This window comes from Balaenoptera musculus, chromosome 9 (assembly GCF_009873245.2).
Source record: "Balaenoptera musculus isolate JJ_BM4_2016_0621 chromosome 9, mBalMus1.pri.v3, whole genome shotgun sequence".
In the NCBI taxonomy this organism is placed as follows: domain Eukaryota; kingdom Metazoa; phylum Chordata; class Mammalia; order Artiodactyla; family Balaenopteridae; genus Balaenoptera; species Balaenoptera musculus.
Window position 1 is genome coordinate 16,560,830 of NC_045793.1, and position 18,132 is coordinate 16,578,961.

Consider the following 18,132-nt stretch of genomic DNA (forward strand, 5'->3'; position numbering starts at 1 on the left):
CATCCACCTTAATATGATACCTTTGATATGGTGGACCAAGTGGTATTCTTCAGAATGTTCATATGGTTCAGGTTACTTTGCACTATATTTGGGTAAGATTCAGAAGAGTTAAAAGCCCTGGCACAAGGCTGTAAAAGTAGTGTTAACCCTAACAAGTGAATGCACATGGTTTTTGATTCTCCTTTCAGAGAGGGAAGGAAAATAATTCATTTGCTAAATCGACGACCATAGGTCATAGACTCAAGGCCAAAAGATCCCAAATTTGACACAGTAGCTACGATTAGAGTATACTGGGTTGCATTTGTGGTAGTCCAGCATTATTCTCCACTATAATATCTGGTTTTGTAGGAGCCCAGCTGGTGAATTAAATGGGGATATTTTGGGGAACACCACCACTGCCTCCTTTAGTCTTTAAGGGTGGCACATAAAGAGATAATAATTTTTAAAAATAAACACAATAACATTATCATAACATACAAAATTAATCATTTAATACCTATTACTTCTGAGAATGTGACATTGGTTTTGATTTAGATATGACTGGGAGGGTGGTTGAGTGATTCACTTGGGCTTTCTTACTACGCCAGCACTTACGCAAGAGGCCAAGAAACCAGTATTGGTGTTTTGCCAAACTCCCAGTATGTTCACTCCAATTATAAAATTAGGGACCAGGGGAAATAACCCTGCTGGGTTTGTGGAGACAGTAGACTCTCTATAAACCATCCCTGGTCCAGGACTTCTTTTTTTAAACTGGACCTCATACATCCCTACTCTCGTAGGGGACCATGATGCTGTTTCATACTCCGGTGCTTGGGTATACGTGTTGACCTGCACTCTTGTCCAACAGTCTTTAAAATATTTGAACATTTCTTTCTCCCCACTGTACAACTACCCAAGTATATGGACCAAGTAGATCCTTTTAGATAGAGTCTGGGGAAATGTTGCTTAGACTCTTGCTGTGATGTTGCAGGATTCTCCTGGGAACTTGCCCTTTGGGTTCTATCTTTGAAAACTTCCTTTAGTCCAGAAATGGGGCAAAATATCTTGACCCTTTATTGGAGCATTTGCCCTCATATTTCTTGATCCTCCATTCTTGATTTCTTTTTATTGTATCGATTAATACATCTTTTATCTGCTGATCTATCTTGCCTCTGGGAGGTCGTGCTGTATTAACCATTTGGTCAAGCCGCCATGGCGGGAACTTCAGTCTTGCAGCAACTGCATCCACCTTGCTTTAATGGTTAAGTGCTGCCACATGTTCCTTATTATTTCGGAACTTTGTAATCCTAATTGGTATCAAGAGTGCTCACTCTGTAGGATTTCCTACCATCAGGCCTAACCTACAGAGGAGAGGAGAGCTTCTCAACGATGATGACACCCTTCTCACCAGCACATTTCTTACTGTTTTGGTAAGTGGAATATCCTTTAGGCCCTCTTGCAGGACAGAGTCAACTGATGGGTTTTCCAGCTGTCCCTGGCATGCCATGGCAACTCTAACTTGCCTATTTCTGTGAGATTTTGATTGTTTCTTCCTCTATCACAGCAATTCTGGCATTGCTACTTCACTTAACACGGTCTGTTTTTTTGTTCAAGTTTTCAAACGCCATTCTAGTATTAGCGTTTGTCCTAGTGTTAGCACCATCTTCTGGGGTTCCTGATAATGTGTTAAATTCTCTGTTGTAGATGAGTGCTCCGACATTGAGAAACCCTCTTTTATCCAGCTTTAAGTCCTGCCCCCTTTGTCCTGCAGTCTCAGGACCCAGTCCCATACACACTTTCCCATTCCTGCTGGTACACATTGGTTAGGTCATACAGCTAGGTCTTTCGAGATGCAGTCCTTTTTCTCTCTGAGCAGCCTCTGCATGTTCCTGGCTGGGTACATTGGTGTGAAAATGTTATTAGGTCATCTGAGATACTACCAGGAAGAGTAGATCTAACACTAGGATGGCATTTGAAACTTGAACAAACAAACAAAAAAACACCAAAAAAACAGTTCATGTTAAGTGAAGTAGGGATGCCAGAATTGCTGTGATAGAAGAAGCAGAAATTAAAATCTCACAGAAATAGGCCTGCTAGAGTTGCTATATTAGGGACAGCTGGAAAACCCATCAGTTGACTATTAAAATCCCAAGTGAAGTCAAAACTATTTCTAGGTAGCAGAATCTTTTCTTTCTCTAAGGCATGCATTATCTGGTGATATTCCTTTGACATAAATTCATGAAGCCAGGAGGGACACAATCAGAGTAATTTCGGCAAATTTTGTAAGTCTCTTTCTCAGTTGTCTGGGGGCTGTTATAGCAAAAGAGTCTAAGTTTGAAGAAAAAGAATGTGTAATTAGTTTTACCAGTGAAAGCACATTTTCCTCATTTAGTTAACAGTGGAGAGTACAGCCAGTTATTTCCTGGAATGTCATACTGTCAGCAAGATTATAGATTATATGGCTTCTCTGAATATCTGTAATGATTTGTAGCTGGTAACTGTGGTAACATCAACTTTAAAAAAAAATAGTTTTTTGTTAAAAACAAATTTTCCAAAAAACAACCTTCTTGCTGAATACTATCAGCGTTAAAATTATACTTTTTATTGGGAAGGTTTTCAGTTACGGGGCAGTCAGAGATGGACATTAATTTTCATGGAAGGCCATTATTATAATTGTAGCTGGTTGTGTCATTAGGTAAATATGTTCATGTAAGGAACTTCCCTGGTATTCTAGGACAAAGACATAAACCCAACAGTTAAAGTTTTGTATGCAGTTTTGGCCATATTGAATATAAGTATCTGAATACAGCATTTTTATCCTAGAATCAGAAGGGTCATAAAAATATGAAATATAAACATCACAGTTAAAATAGTTAACACTTAAATTGAAAGGTAAACCAGTGACTATTGTTATAGGCTTAATTTCAATTATACATTAATTGCAAGGTTAAGCCATTGACTTCCATGAAGTCATCTGCCTCTGACGACAGTGTTCTGGACATCATGTCTTAGGCTCTTCATACAGTCTGACAGATCTGTGGTAATAGTGTTAACTTATGCTGAGAATCCTGTGCCCTGAATTTTGCCTTTCCCAGCACCGCTCTCCCCAGGAGACTCAATTGATGACCTATAGCTTGTAGCAGGGGCTGTCAGATAAATTAATGGAAAAAGCAGAAACTATCTGAGGATAATAAGACTGACTGGCTTGGGTTAATAAATCGTAATTACCAACATTAGAATGGAAGGACGCAGAGGCTCTATTGAGGAATAATAAAATGTCAATCTATGTGCCCGAGTCAGTGACTACCCTTGATGGAGGGCATATTATGGACAATAAGGGCATCGATAAACTTTCAGAGCTCTTAATTAATGCCATAAAGTATATTATAGTTAAACCCAATGGACAAGAATTTAGATTTTTCAATAATTCTAATAAAGTAACTGTAGATTCACATAATTTGTAGCACTGTCAGAAGTTATAAAAAAATTGGTTACCATAATTCAATTTATAAAGATATTGTTTATTTTAATTCAGTTTTAATTCAGTGTATGTTTACATTTTGAAAATCTTGAGTGTTTATAAAAATTTTAGCTTAAAACCAGTAAAATCAGTATAGGAAGCTTTAGGAAGTTCAGGTAAATTAGATTTTCTATGAGTAAATGAACCCTAATCTTGCATAAACTACAGTATTAATGGTACCATTTTTACACTGTGATACAGCCAAGGAAACGGCATATTATAAAATTAGCCTAATATCCAGTGATTCGCACTGCCAGGCAAGGGTACATCTATCTGTGGAAAACTGGGCTGAATAGTTTGTTGACAGGGAAAAAGTCAACAATTTGCATGTACAAGGAAAGAGATCGGTTCATGGTGACTTTGCTAATTAAAGATTGAAGTTTGAGCTCTGGATAGGACAGAATTAGTCCGTAAGTCTGTAGATCATGGGTTAAAACAGGTGCCATTTTTTATTAGTCAGAAAAAAGTTTTCAATCAGGTCAGTGTGAGTTTGCATGTGGGTCACTCACAGGTCAAACAAATGTCGTTTTCTATTGGTTAGAAAAAAGTTTTCAATTAGGTTGATTGGTGTGGCTCTGTGCCTAGGTCACTCAAAGGTCTTAACTACTCACCAGCTTCAGCTGGTCAAACCCTGAAACGTCATCACTGGTTGTCAGCTTCCGCTGGTTAAAAGCAGTTGCATGGGAACGGCACAACCGGTTTGAGATGGGCTCCGATTGGAAAAATTTCCTTTTACGTTGTGAGTATCAAATTGCTGTGGTAGTTTTAGCCCACTGGATAAGTTTACAAATGTGCTATAATAGTTTTATTTTAAATTTTTCTAGAAATAATGAACTTTGCATCTAATTAAACGTGGGATGAACCTTTTAGATATTAAATATAAAATGTGTAAAAGAGTATATACATTTTTCAAAAGTGAAAGGGAGTATTTGAGCAAAAATGAAGTTCTCTGTGTTAAGATAGATATTAATTTAGTCTTATAATTCCCTTGGGTTTGCCTTTTGTAATACTTTGTGAGCCTTGAATATGCAAGTGGATATGGAGAGGTTTATTTTGTTGGTGATGGTTAAAGTTTTGGAGGCAAGAGCAGTAACAACTCTTGGATTGGATCAAATCAAATCAAACAGGGAGTCAGGCTACAGTCAGGAAATTCCCTCACTCAAACCTCAGTTAAATACGTAAACAATAAAATAGTTTGTTTCAAGTAAAGCCCTTTTTCCTGGTCTCAGCCAAGGCTGTAAAACTGAGTGCTATTTGGTATATGCCCTAGATTGCACAAGAGAAAGAGGCAACAAAGCCAAAATAGCCCTTAAAAACCAGAGTCAGCTGAAATTCAGTTAGGGCATCTGTCAGTACCATAATATATCAGATTTGGACCAGAATTTAAAAATGGGTAATTAGGAATCTGGCTCTTTTTGCTGTGCTGAGATCCCAGCCAAAACCTCCCCATTGCAGGTGGTCTGCAGGAACTTGGTGCGTGAAGGCTCCAGTGTGGTTCTATTTATGTCTTTATGTTAGACGGTAACCGTGAAGCCATGGCCACTGTGACTCTGCCAGACTAGAGAATCCAAAACAGAGCATAGAGCTGGTTACACCAGGCTCATCTCCAGGGGAGCCATCACAGTTCTGCATAAGCACAGTGCCCAGTGCCCCAGTTGTGGCTGGCCTTGTTGTTTGTTTCTAGTTTCAGCCTGGCTGTCAGGGCTACGCTGGACTGTATCTATTTCTCCTTGAAGTCAGAAGGCCGATCATCGATAGAGGGATGGGCTAATGCTCTCACTCTGTACCACTGAATAGAGTATTGCTAACTCATCACACGTGGCACACTAGAGGACTTTGTCAGCAAGGGGTTGGAAGAGGTTCCAGCAATAAATGGACTCCTTCACTTACGTGAACTGTGTTACAAAGAACTTTTCGAATGCGTTGCCTCATTTGATGCTTATAACTACTCAGGTGTTGGAGAGGTTTGTATTTTTATTACCATTTCCAGGTGAAGGGAGAAAGCGTTAAGTGGTTTGCCTAGCATGTTTGCTGTGTCTAGAGCGGTTGGACGAGAGCAGAGTGAGGGGGCATATTTTCAGGTGGTTTGGGTTAGGTTTTTAAAGTCTGGAAAGCATGAAGTTTGTAGTTGGGTTACAGTGTGGTAGCAGTGACGTTCTTGTTCAATTAATCAGAAAATATTCATGCCATGCCTATGATGTTCAAAGAACTATGCTAAGCTGTAGAGATCTATTAAGAAATATTACAAGGACTTCTCTCAAAGAGCTTGTAATTCCATTGGCGAGAGAATACATACGCACGTAAAATAACCAGCAACTTAGGGCAGCTGTTCATTGGTGCCAAGGGGAGATACAGGTGGTGAGGCCTGTAGGGTTAGGAGGAGAGATTACAGTGAATTGAGGTGATCTTGGAACATTTTCTTTTTCGATTTTGTAGTGGAAGTAAAATTCAGATGCTGTATATGAAATAGTGGTAGGCACTCTAAATGGTGGGTTGGGAATTTAAAAAAAAACAGCAAAAAATGGTAAAATGGGCAAAAATGGAAATATAAAAGAATAAAGCATGTTGTAGAATATAATTAATCCCATCTCACTACAGACAGGAATTTATAATGGCTGGGAGTGGGAGATTGATGTAGAAAAATTGGCTGAGAAGCTTATGGATGGCGCTGAATGTCAGTATGAATAGTTTGTTCTGTAATCTCGGGGAAAGAAGTAGTCATCTGCGTATTTAAGATTGAGGCTGATATTAAAAACAACAACAGCAGCATTTTCCCTGGTGTCATGGCCCAGGATAGAATGAAGAACACAGGGGGAAACAGACTATCAACGGAGAGACAAGTTAGCAGATGGAACAGACATCCAGATGTGACGTGACCAGTCACCGGGGCTTGATGCCTGCTGGACGTGGGGTCCAGGGTGGGAGAATCCCACCACACAGCCAAGGTTGTCTTCAGGAGTCCCTGCTCGGGCCCTGCACCAGCTTCAGTATGCTTGCTCTTGCCTGCTGGCTTCCTTCTGTGCACAGCGGAAAGAGCTCTACAGCTATAGCTATAGCTCTGAAGAGAAGTTTTATTCATCTCTTTTTTTTGCTCAGTCCATCAAGAGCGGCTTGAGCAAAGAGGAAGAACTTTTCAAGTGACTCTGATGTGAAGTCATTCCTGCCTATTTGGTGCCGTTTCGTTTCACATTGAATAGTTTGTGCCCCGTCTTTGAAGGGACCTCTCTACCTAACCCTGTGGTCCACTGCACTCGGTGTCCTCCCTGGAAGCTATTTCCGTCGGGCAGTGATAACTGATGCCAGGGGCTGTGCAGGTTGTGGCTGGCTGCCACAGCAGTAAACCTGTGGACCTAATAATTCAGTCCAGGTGTGTTTTACAAAAGTGCATCCTTTGCTGGGGAAATGATATTCTCCTTGACAGAGGAGGTATAGCAGGACTCATTGTTTGTGGGGAGATGAGTATATTTGGTGTCCTTAAGACCACCCCAGTTTCAGTATTCACTCACAGGACTCAGTGTATATTGCCCACAGCTGTGATTTATTATAACAAAAGGCTACGAAGCAAAGGCAACAAAGGAAAGGCACGTGGGGTAAAGTCTGGAGGAAACCAAGTGTAAGCTCCAAAAGTCTTCTAACGGTTACAGAGGGTGTGCTTAATTCTTCCAACGTGAGTTGTGACAACACGTGTGAAATATTGTCTCCTAGTTTCATCAGAAGCTCGGTGAGTAGGGTTTTATTGGGGGCTGGTGACATAAGCACATACCCTGCTTAGCACATGCCCAACCTCCAGACTCCCAGAAGGAAAGCAGATGTTCAGCATACATCAGGATGTTTGTACAAACAGTTCAGGCACAGTGAGTCACCCTTAACTGTTCTGGGAACAGGGGAACCCCTCCTGAAGTTCAAGTTCCCGAATGCCAGCCAAGGACCAACGTTCCAAGCAGGCCTTTGTAAGGAGAGCAGACTCATGCTTGTTCTGTGAACTCCTCTGCCCTGAGTGATTCTATTATTACTTAAGCTGTTGAGAAAGGGATATTGATGGAGAAACTTTTCAAAATCCAGGAGAGTCCAGTGTTAAGGAAGAGATCCTGTTTCTAGAAGTGAGAGTTGAGGTTGGGGAAAAAAAAAAGAAGGATTCAAGGAGGAATTGCAGAGCACAGAGGATTGACACTGGTCCTGGTCTTATGTCCACATGCAGGAGATTGGAGAGGGAGAAGGAGACCTGGAATGTGTATTAGGAAACCAAGAGAGGCGAGAGGACCAAAAAGGAGGAAATGCTCATTAGTATATAAAATGCTGCAGATAGGTAGGAATTATGGGGACTGCAAAAATGCTCTTGGGACTTCTTTTAATAATGTGTAAATTGAGTTTTTGTTTTTTTTAACTTAAAGTTATCTGTATACATTAAGCAAGACTTAGCCAATGCCTTAAAAGCTTTCCTGCCCGTCACATTTTTCTGTTTTCTTTGGATCACTTTACAAAAGCCTTGTTTTAAGATTTTTTTGTCATTGATCTGCATTATTTTGTTTGGCTTAGATTTCACAGGCAGATAGAAATGAATGAGCTTTGGGAAAGCTAAAAAAAATTCCTTGAGCATTACTGTGTACTTCTCTCTGGTAATTATTTAGGGACAGAAGCAGCCAAAAAGCATCTCTTCCTTTCTTGATGGAAAAGTAATTCTGTTTGTTCATTAAGAGGATTGTGTTTGCTATTCCATTCATCTCATTGCTGCTTGCTGGCGAAAAATGGAAATTGAAAGCTGCTTGTTTTGAGTCCCCACATCCCGGGGGATGATGAAAGAGTTTGCATTTCCTCCTCTACCCTGACATCTCCCAGACTCTCACTTCTAGGTCACCTGCCTCTCTCATGCTTCATTTCTCTCTTTGTGGGTTCTCCATGTTCAGGTTGTATAAAACCTCTGAGATGGATGACCATTATAAAGAGTCGTGTGAACCAAAAGCAGCTCATTTTTTTTAACTTACAATAAAAATGTATCAGAACCTCATTTACTTGAGAGAAAAAGAACAACGTTTCTGTGTCTGACTTTGAGTAGTGTTAAGGAAATACTGGTGCCTCCTCTCTCACACTCCAGAGGATTCGGGGATGGGAAACTCTTGTGTGGTAGAAGTTGGAGATGCCGCAGTACCAAGTGTGGCATTTGCCGTCCCAGTTACCTTAAGCCTGGCCTTACTTCGTTGGACTTCAGGAGGGCAGATGCACACTGTGTTTGAAGTGGTTTTAATTCTCTGTTTCTTATTCTGACATCCCAGGGCTTCCAGCAGAAATTCTCCTTCCACAGTAAAGAGATTGTGGCTATCAGCTGTTCCTGGTGCAAGCAGGCGGTAAGTTTGGGGATGAAATAAAGTGGGCTCGTGTTTTATCAAAATCGACGTATGTCATTGCTGGAGTTCCTGTCTGTAAGTGGAACGTTATCCAAATTTATGTATTATTTCTCTCATAGGATCTGTGGAGGAAGAAAGACAGATCAAAACTATAGAACTATAGCATAAATGAGCTGGAAGAAACTATAAATTAACCCCTTTATACACTGAAGCCTGGGATCACAGATTGGAAAATCCTCTCCTGGTTCTATCCCTGGGTTTAGAATCGAGGGCTTTTCACTCCTACGCCACGTTTTCCCCACTACACTAGATTGTCGATGACTCCTATAGTGGGAGATTGCAAGCTTAGATAATCCCTCTGACGCAGGAATTCAGGCATCTTGGTTCTTCTGTTTTGGATGTGGGCAACTTCTTTTTTAAATGGGGCTATGTTAGGATAAGAGTGGTCTTGTATCCTTCTTTAGGTTTGGATGTTGTTATAGTTGGCTGTATGCTCATTGAAATGTAAGTCTTTCTTACATTTGAACATATATACTGATCAGGTTCCAATGGTAATTTCCCTATTTACCTTTCCTCTCTTATCTTTTTTTCATTTTTTAACAGCTCTGTCCCAACTAGATGGTTCATTTTTTTGTTTGCCTATGGACCTGTTTTTTTCTTTAACTAGACATTGTATACTCTAACTCATAAGTTGGCAAACTATGGCCTGTAGACCAAATCTGACTGCTGCCTGTTGTTATAAATAAAGTTTTATTGGAACACAGCCATGCCCATCCTTTATTATCTCTGGCTACTTTCATGCTACAGCAGCAGAGTCGAGTAGTTGGAGCAGAAACAGTATGACCCTGTAAGACTAAAATATTTACTATCCAGTCCTTTTATAGAAAAAAGTCTGGACCCCTGCTCTAATCTCTCAATTCACCTGTTTTTTCATTCTTTTTTTTTTTTTGAATGACTGTATAATTACGATACATTGTCCCCTCACTGCACAGCCAACCTGAAAAGAAAGGGCTGTGCTGTTTTAGCGAGGGTAAGGGTTTGAAGGAAAACGTCAGGACTCTACACACAACAGCTTTACCTAGCCAAACAAAGCCATAGGGCAGGAGCAGAAGATGCATTTAGTTGAAACACATGAAACTGACATTTTTGTGGGTCAGAAACTTTTGAGTTTTGGCAGTTCCATCAGGTTCAACCTAATAATCTCTCTGGCATAATTTCCCTAGGCCCGCACACGTCAGGAGGATCTGCTGTCACTAGGTAGGGACGCCTTGGTCTGGAAAGCTCAGTGCTTGCTGTGTCACCCTCCTGGCACATTTTGTATTCTTGGCATTTCCATCTCCTTTCAGTTAATTGTTACACGAATAATCTTTGTGCTTCTGTTCAAGAACATGTTCACAAACATAAGGCCATCCTAGTCCTTGAATGAAACTATGGCGTCAAAGCAATATCTCCATCTGGACAGGAAGAAGCAGATTTAGGGCCCAGGGGTCCCCAACTCCGTCTGTGCTGCTGGTTTCCCTGATCTGGTGAGACGTTACTTGCCAAATAGCATCGAGCTGGCCTCAGGCTGTGCCTGCTCCTGCCCCCGTAGCTGCCAGGTTGTGGTTAGGTGGTTGATCCCAGGGTTATTCAATTTGGGAACTCAATCCCACTTGACAGTGAGCACATGTGCTCTCTTTTTATTAATCTGTAGTCCAGTTGAATCACTAAAAAACAACTTTCGCTTGACCCCTGTGGCAGAGTTTTGGTCAATTCCAAGTATTGATATCTTTGAGTTTCCCAGGTTTACAACGTGATTTTTCAAGGACTGAGAACACAAAACATTTTAAGACAGATTACAGTGGTGGTGTATTTTAACACTACAGGTAATTCCTTCTAGGATATCTGATGTCAAACAATTAAGTGCCTTCTATGGGCGCTTCCTGCAGCAGAAAATAAAACTGGGTTTGGGAGCTGGGTTTCATGGATTCAGGTCCTGACTCTACCACTTAAAAGTCCTGCAGTTTTAGACGTACCTCTTAGTCTCTCTAGATTAGAGATTACTCGGGTATAAATTGAGAGAGTTGGAGTGGGCAGTCTCTGAGATCCCTACCATTTTAGAAATGCAATGGCCATTCATTTGGGGGTTTATTTGAATTGCTAAAAGAAAATCACTTTCTAAAGAAGGAATTCAAATGACATTGCTCTGGTATAGCAAATTGTTTGCAGATGACAAGTAACTGGTGGTAGGGGGAATTATTTATTATCTTATTAATTAGTATTTCACGCTTAATTAATTGATTTAGTAATTTGCCATGGATCATGTCAGATCTTGAAGATATTCAGCGATAAAGACAAAATTTCCCTGATGTGACATAATTGGGGTGGCTATATTTGCCAGTTTTCCTGAAACAGCCCTAATTTATGTCTGCTGTTCCAGCATAATTATTACCGGTGCTCCCTTTCATTCTTAAAATTGTTTCAGTTAAGATGATAAATTATGTGGTCATAGTAAGTATAATCCAAGTAGAAGCTAATGTCAATTTAATGGGGATTTTATGTTTATTAGAAAACAAATGTTACCACTCATTATCACTTTACAGTCACCAAAAAAGATGATGGAAAATGTGATTGGCCTAAGGTTACTCAGTCCATTGGGGTATAAACTTAAGCCCCTAGAACTGCGGTATCGTTATGATCATTAGTCTACTTTTACTTCCTTTCAAAAACCAAAAGCACTGTAGACTTGCCAAGTATGACAGGACCATTATTTTTTCAGTGGTCCTGGACAAACCTAGCAGAAGCAGTCTCTTTGTTCCCTCTCGGATTAACAGCTCTCTAGAAGAGACATCTTCTTTCCTGGGTCCCCTACACTGGAAGGACTACCTGGGAAGGATTTACATCTATGGATAGAAAAAGGGGAGGCAGATGGTCGGCATTGCCTTTCTGCTTGCCTTCGTTTCCTTTTGGACATCGTCCCAGATCAACCAAGTCTGTGACCAGCGCAAGCCAAGTGAAACAAAATTATGTGCAAAGTTAGCGTTCATAGACCCCTCCAAGTCTGTAACATCTTTATGTAAATAGCCTATTAAAAGCTTATCAAATTTTAGCTGGCTTGTCCTGTAAGATTGAGTTCTTGTTATCAATCGTTATCAGTTTGTAAAGTGGAATGAATTTGAAATCTGGTCTCTAAGTTCCTGGGGCTGGTTGGGCAGTGAGGAGAGCGTGTGACCTCAGAGTGTGTGTGTGTGTGTGTGTGTGTGTGTGTGTGTGTGTGTGTACATACGTGTACACGTGCTTATTCCTTCTTGCGGCAGCGTCGTCCTTTGCACAAAATTGTTTACTGGCCTGTTTTTCCCTTCAGTTTCACAATAAAGTGACCTGCTTCATGCTGCATCAGATTGAGGAACCCTGCTCCCTGGGGGCTCACGCCGCCGTTATTGTCCCGCCCACCTGGATCATTAAGGTGAAGAAACCTCAGGTAACTGCCGGAACCCTGGTGCTGCTGGGCCAGCACAGAGAAAAAGTAACCGCTGCTTCTTGCTTTTCTCCCCCTGACGAATCTCTGGGTTCTTACGATCTCTGCTCACTCATCCCCAAGGTCCCATGCTTCCCAGTTCATCCCATTAGCCCATCACAGTTCTGCGCTGGGCTCTCTCATGGAACCAGCCTCCACCTCCTAAAGAAATCAAACTTCCATAGCAGGAGTGTTTCCTCCCCACTCAGGTGCTAATGTTCTCTCTGATGGGGGCTCTCCTGAGTTCATTAAGGACCCGTAGTGGGTACAGCTGATTCTCACACAACTCTCTTCTCTTCCAGCCTGGGCAACCCCAGGGAGTGGCTGTGAGGGCGCTCTGTGCCATTGTTTGGTTGCTATTACCACCACTTCCAACCCGAATGCAGACTGTGGGTCATGACCTTCCCCAGTACACAAGGCCTGCTTAGAGAGCAACACTCTTTTCTTAAGGCAAAGTAGAATTTATCCTCTTAACATCTAATCTCATTCTGTATTCCATTCTCATTGTACTTTCTGTCCTGGAGAGTCTCTGCTGCTATATTCTGGGAGCCCTTGGTAGTTTTTCAACAAGGTCCTAATCTGTGATAGAAACGTTTCTACCTTTGTGCTGTACATCTTAGATACTCATCTCCAAGTTATGGGATGGCAGACTTTTAATGTTACAGGGAGAAGATTATACCTCCCCCAGGGTACGGGTACCTTAGGGAGCCTTCTTGAATGTAGTATCTTTAAAAGATATGGCAGTCCTACTTCAGATGGTCTCCAAAATTATCATGTTGTATATTCTCATTGACTCAGTTTTATTTAAAAACTGGTGGATCAGGGACACTGTTTTGTTTCATGTGTTTTATATGAAAGTTTTGCCTCCGATGAGTAACATGTAGGAATCATCTTTCCAAGTTACAATCCATAGAAGCCCTTGGGAACTGTTTTCCAGAGGCGAGTACAGTATCTACACATTAAAAAATGGAACATCTAGTTATTTTTACATTTTAGAGCTGAATGTCAAGAGATGCTAAATAAGTTGTCCAAGGTGACATAGCAAGTCAGTTACAGTACTATGTCTGAGATTCAGGTGTACTGATTTCCAATTTGGTGTTATTTTAAAACCTCTAACATTTTTACTTCTTTGTGTGTGTTTTTCCCCTAAAATTCAGTAATCTCTCCATGTGCTGTATAGTAAATATTCAGTTAAATCAACACGTTTTTCATCAAAAACCTTGATGGTATCAAGAAGGCTACTAGGCATTGTGCTATAATACACGATCCCTGCTCTGAAGAACCATATAGTTATTTTAAGGAAAGATCAGGGAGAGCTTCATGAAGCAGGTGGATTTCATTCTGCCTCCTTAAAGATGGGTGGGATTTAGGTCGGTGGAGAAGGAAATGACAAACAGGAGAATGGCACAAGCAAGGATACTTTGTCCAAAATTATCTTCATGGGACTGTGACACTAGGTTGACTGCAGTGGAAGGTTTATGTAGGGGGTGTTAAGGTTGCTCAGACCTGACTGGGAGAGATGTTTGATTCATGTAAACTTTATCCTTTTAAGCAAAGGAGTGATAGAGTAAAACTGTATTTTAGAAGAAAACAACTAGCGTGAGTGTGTAGGATGACCTAGTGGTATGGGATTTAGGGCCCCTGAAGATAGAACAGAAAAATCGGAAGACTACCACTCTGCAGAGAAATTCTAAGTTTACTTTTCTAAACTTTAAAAATTCTTTTGGTTGTGGAAATTTTCAAGCAAGTGAAGAGAAAGAGAAGATCATAATGAATTCCATAACCATGAACTTTTGGTTTTGGTGTCACAGATGTTTTTAATGTTCGTAAAGACATAAAACAGATTCTATACCTGAAACACCACAGATAATACAGAAATTTGACTTGAAATACAAACTCTGCAGTTATCATTTCACATCCTGAATTGCTGTTGCAATATTCAGTAACACATTAGTCGTCACTTCTTTCTAACTAGTCACTTATTTCTTTCCTATAAGGAATACTAGTGACAAAACATCATACTCATTCATCTCTTACTATAAAAGCACTTCTTTACTATGTGTCTTGTTCAACATTACATTTAAATATACAGATTTTAACTCACTGTCAGAATTCTGGAACCAAGACCTCATATACCTGATATGTTCCTGCTTGAGGTCAGGTCCTTCTTAGTCTTCATTTCAATCAATGCTTTTCTCATCCTATGTCTAAATAATAACCCTTAGTTATTGGTATGTTATATCATTAAACATCTTTTTCTATATTCACCTTTTCTGAAAAGGAACTGATCTGCAATGCCGATAATAGTAAACATTAAAATAACTAAATAAGACACTTGAGCATAAAAGTGTATAACCCTGAACTTTTCTGCTATTATTGTTTCATCTAACCCCTGCCACACCATATTTTCTTTTTTGTAGTTAAATTTGTTTTGAGATTCACATGCAGTTGTAAGAAATAACACTGAAGGATCCCATGTACCCTTTACAAACTTTCCCCTCATGGTAACGTCTTGCAGGATCATAGTATAACATCACAGCAAGGATCTTGACATTGATTAGTCAAGACACAGACCAATTCCATCACCGCAGGTATCCCTATGTTACCTTTTCAGAGACACATCCATTTTTCTCCTGGTCCCACCCCATTTACTCTGTCTTCCCCAAAGTGGAATTCTTCCTTTTTTTCTTTTGCTAGAGTATTTTAAAGCAGATTTTAGCATACCATTTAATCTGTAAATGCTTCATTTTGTTTCCCGAAAAGATGACACTTTAGAAAGACAACTACATACGATTATCTCACCCATCAAAATTAAATAATTTGAGGTGGCATCCTTAAAATATTTTCTGGTTGTTTCAAATATATCTTTTTTTACTGTTATTTTTTCAAATTAGGATCCAAAGTCTACAACTGCCTTTTTGTTGACTGATCTCTTAAATCTCTTTTAATCTATAGCAATCTCCTCTCTTATTTTTCCTGCCATTTATTTATGGAATAAATTGGGTCACTTTACCTGTAGAATATCTCGTATTTTAATTTTGGCTGATTGTATCCTTATTGTGTTTTAAAATGATTTTCTGTATGGCCCATATTTCTTGTAGAAATATTTAGATATAAAGACATTAGATTCAGGTTTAATTTCTTGGCAAAAGAACTATATGGGTAGTGGTATCTTTTTCTATAGTGTAGCTTTTAAAGGAACATAATATCAGGTTGTTCACTCTTAGTGGTGTTAAGATTGATCTGTGAATTCAGGAGCTGTCATCCTAATCCATCTATTATAAAGTTGTCCATCAGTCTTTCATCTATAATTTTATCCATTAAGGATTGTTACCTAAATCTGTTATTTCATTAGGGGTTGCTAAAAGGTGATTTTTCCAGTTTTTACTCTTTATTTTTTTTTTTACTCTTCATTTTTTAGCTGCAACTTTTCTATGAAGAGACCTCTCCCTTATTACCAGCAAATACATAAAAAATCCTTACTTGTTTGCCCTTAAATTTTCAGAATAATAAGTTGGTATCTTAACAACTTTTATTAAGTGGCTGATTGGTGGGGGTGGTTTTTGGAGAGTAGTTCACAGTCTGGATGCTAACGTCCAAAATTTTTTCATCACGCACCTTTTTATTATCTTCTATGATTCAGGACATCGTAATAATAAGAATGAAAGCTAACATTTATTGAACGCTTTACATGTGTTAGGAAATATTTTAAGTACTTTACCTTCAGTATCTCATCATCACAGTGCTCTATGGGGCAGGTATCCTATTAGTCCCATTTTGCAGCTAAGGAAAGTAAGGAATAGAAAAGTCAAATAAATTAGCTGGGACTATATAATTATTTTGAATAGTTTGAGATGGCATTTGAACCCAAGAATTGTGATTCTGGAAACCCAGCTTTTAATGATATGCCATGCTGCCTTACTGTGTTACTGTAGCCAGCCTTGCTGAATCAGACAGCTGTAAAATTTTGGTGGTCCCTCCTCCTCTGGGCTCCAATGCCATCAAGTAATTTAATCAATTAACTAAGTTCTATGTAAAGGGTAGTGTATGATGAGCTTGGGGGCAGGGTTGCAATAGAGTAGTGCTGAAGAGCTCTGGCTTGCAAGCCAGGCTGCCTGGATTCATAACCTTGCTCTGCCACTTAATAACTTGTTTGATCTCAACTTAATCTCTTCTGTTTCAGTTTCTCAGCTGCAAAGGTTAAATAATACTAGTACCTAATTCATAGGGCTTTCTTGAGGACTAATGAACTGAAAAAGAAAAAATAAAACACACAGAACAGCACCTGGCTCATTGTAACCAGTCAAATGTTAGCTCTTGTTATTTTCCTTCTTGTTGACTTTTAGGGGTGCAGGGTATCAGTGAAGCTGCACAACAGCAGATAGCAACAGTGGGTAGTCATACAGGGGTCAAGATAGAAGTTATTGATCCCTGAACCATCTGTATTACGGTGAAAGAGGACGTAAAGAGAATGAGATTTCCAATGGAGAGGGTAGAAGGAGACAAGAATAGGGGCCATAGCCTGGCACCTACTCTGTTTCCAAGTGAACCTTGAAATACTACTGTAACTGTTGTATTTCACACTGTAGTGGGATTGTGTATTCACTAGCACAATGCCTATCCCATGGGAGAGAGTCAAGACCTGATCATTTACTGAATAAAAGAATGGAAGAAGACTGGGAGAACATCCATACCCAGAAAGTGAGAGGAGGAAGAGAATCCTGCAAGATAGAGAGAGGACTATGATTGCATAAAGTTTCATTATTAAAAATGAAAAGAAAAATAGGGCAATCATCAATGTTAAATTCTGTAGACATGAAAAAAATAACAAGGATTGAGAAAAGTTCTTGTGTTTGGGACCAGAGCATTGATGACCATAAAAACTATGGTTTGTAGAGTGTGGAGTATGGGTGGCAACCTGTTAGTAATGGTGTGGAAGCAGTAAGATTAGAGAATTTGTTGGAGGTATTGGGAAATGATAAAAAAAAATAGAATTTGGAAAGTAGATAAAGAACAGATAAAATGTTTTTTCAACTTTTAGAATTTATGTATCTTTCCTTCTTTATATATTTCTATATTTTTCTATGACACTGCTTAAAAACGATAAAGGAGAAGAGGCTTAATTGAATTAAGTAAATGTTTAATTAACCACATTCAAAGATGTCGTTACATGCAGTGAGAGGTCCAAAGATGAATCAGATGTTCATTTGATGTCCACGAAGAGTGTACTCCCCAGTGAGGAAAATAGACACAACAATCTAAATCATTGGTCAGGGTATTTGTGGATTCTGGAGAGAAATTCAGTCACATGTAAATCCTTAATAAAAGAATAGCTTTCAGATGTCTGGGAAGGTTTGTCTTTTTGATCAGTGTTCATCTTGTGGGAAAGATACGTATATGGTGGTAAGAGGAAGGGGCCAGACAGGTTGGTTGAAATAGCCCTGGTCAGTGAGACACCTACACATCTGAGGTGGAGAGAGGTAAATGCCACCTAAGATGTAGAAACACAGTGGAGACGTGAAGCAGAATTGAGCAGCTTCAGTCATGGAGAGCAGCCTAGGCTCAGTGGAAAATCTGTCATTTGTGCTTGGTTTTGAAGGATGTGGGCGGCGTCCCTGGGAAGAGGGATGAGGAAGGACAATGCAAGTTGATAGGACATAACTGAGAACAACAGTGAAGATGGGTCATCAAATAAAGTCAGCTTTATTTGTGATGTTTGTGTCTAAACAGATGACTCGAGAGAAGAAGAGTAAAGGACATCTGCTGGAGTGTATAATGGTCAGGAAAAGTGGGTT

At 39.8% G+C, this 18,132-nt stretch overlaps 1 protein-coding gene across 6 annotated transcripts in view; it reads left to right on the plus strand.

Annotated features, from left to right (window-relative positions):
• DGKI (diacylglycerol kinase iota) overlaps nt 1-18,132 on the plus strand; it is a 447,458-nt gene that overhangs the window by 211,112 nt on the left and 218,214 nt on the right. For all 6 annotated transcript variants that reach the window (XR_005021317.1, XM_036864403.1, XM_036864404.1 and 3 more), the window contains 2 exons: nt 8,770-8,841; nt 12,185-12,301. Coding sequence is in view for 5 of the 6 variants with exons in the window: in XM_036864403.1 (XP_036720298.1) it covers nt 8,770-8,841; nt 12,185-12,301 (189 nt within the window). In the remaining variant the exon portion in view is untranslated. The remainder of the gene's footprint in view (nt 1-8,769; nt 8,842-12,184; nt 12,302-18,132) is intronic.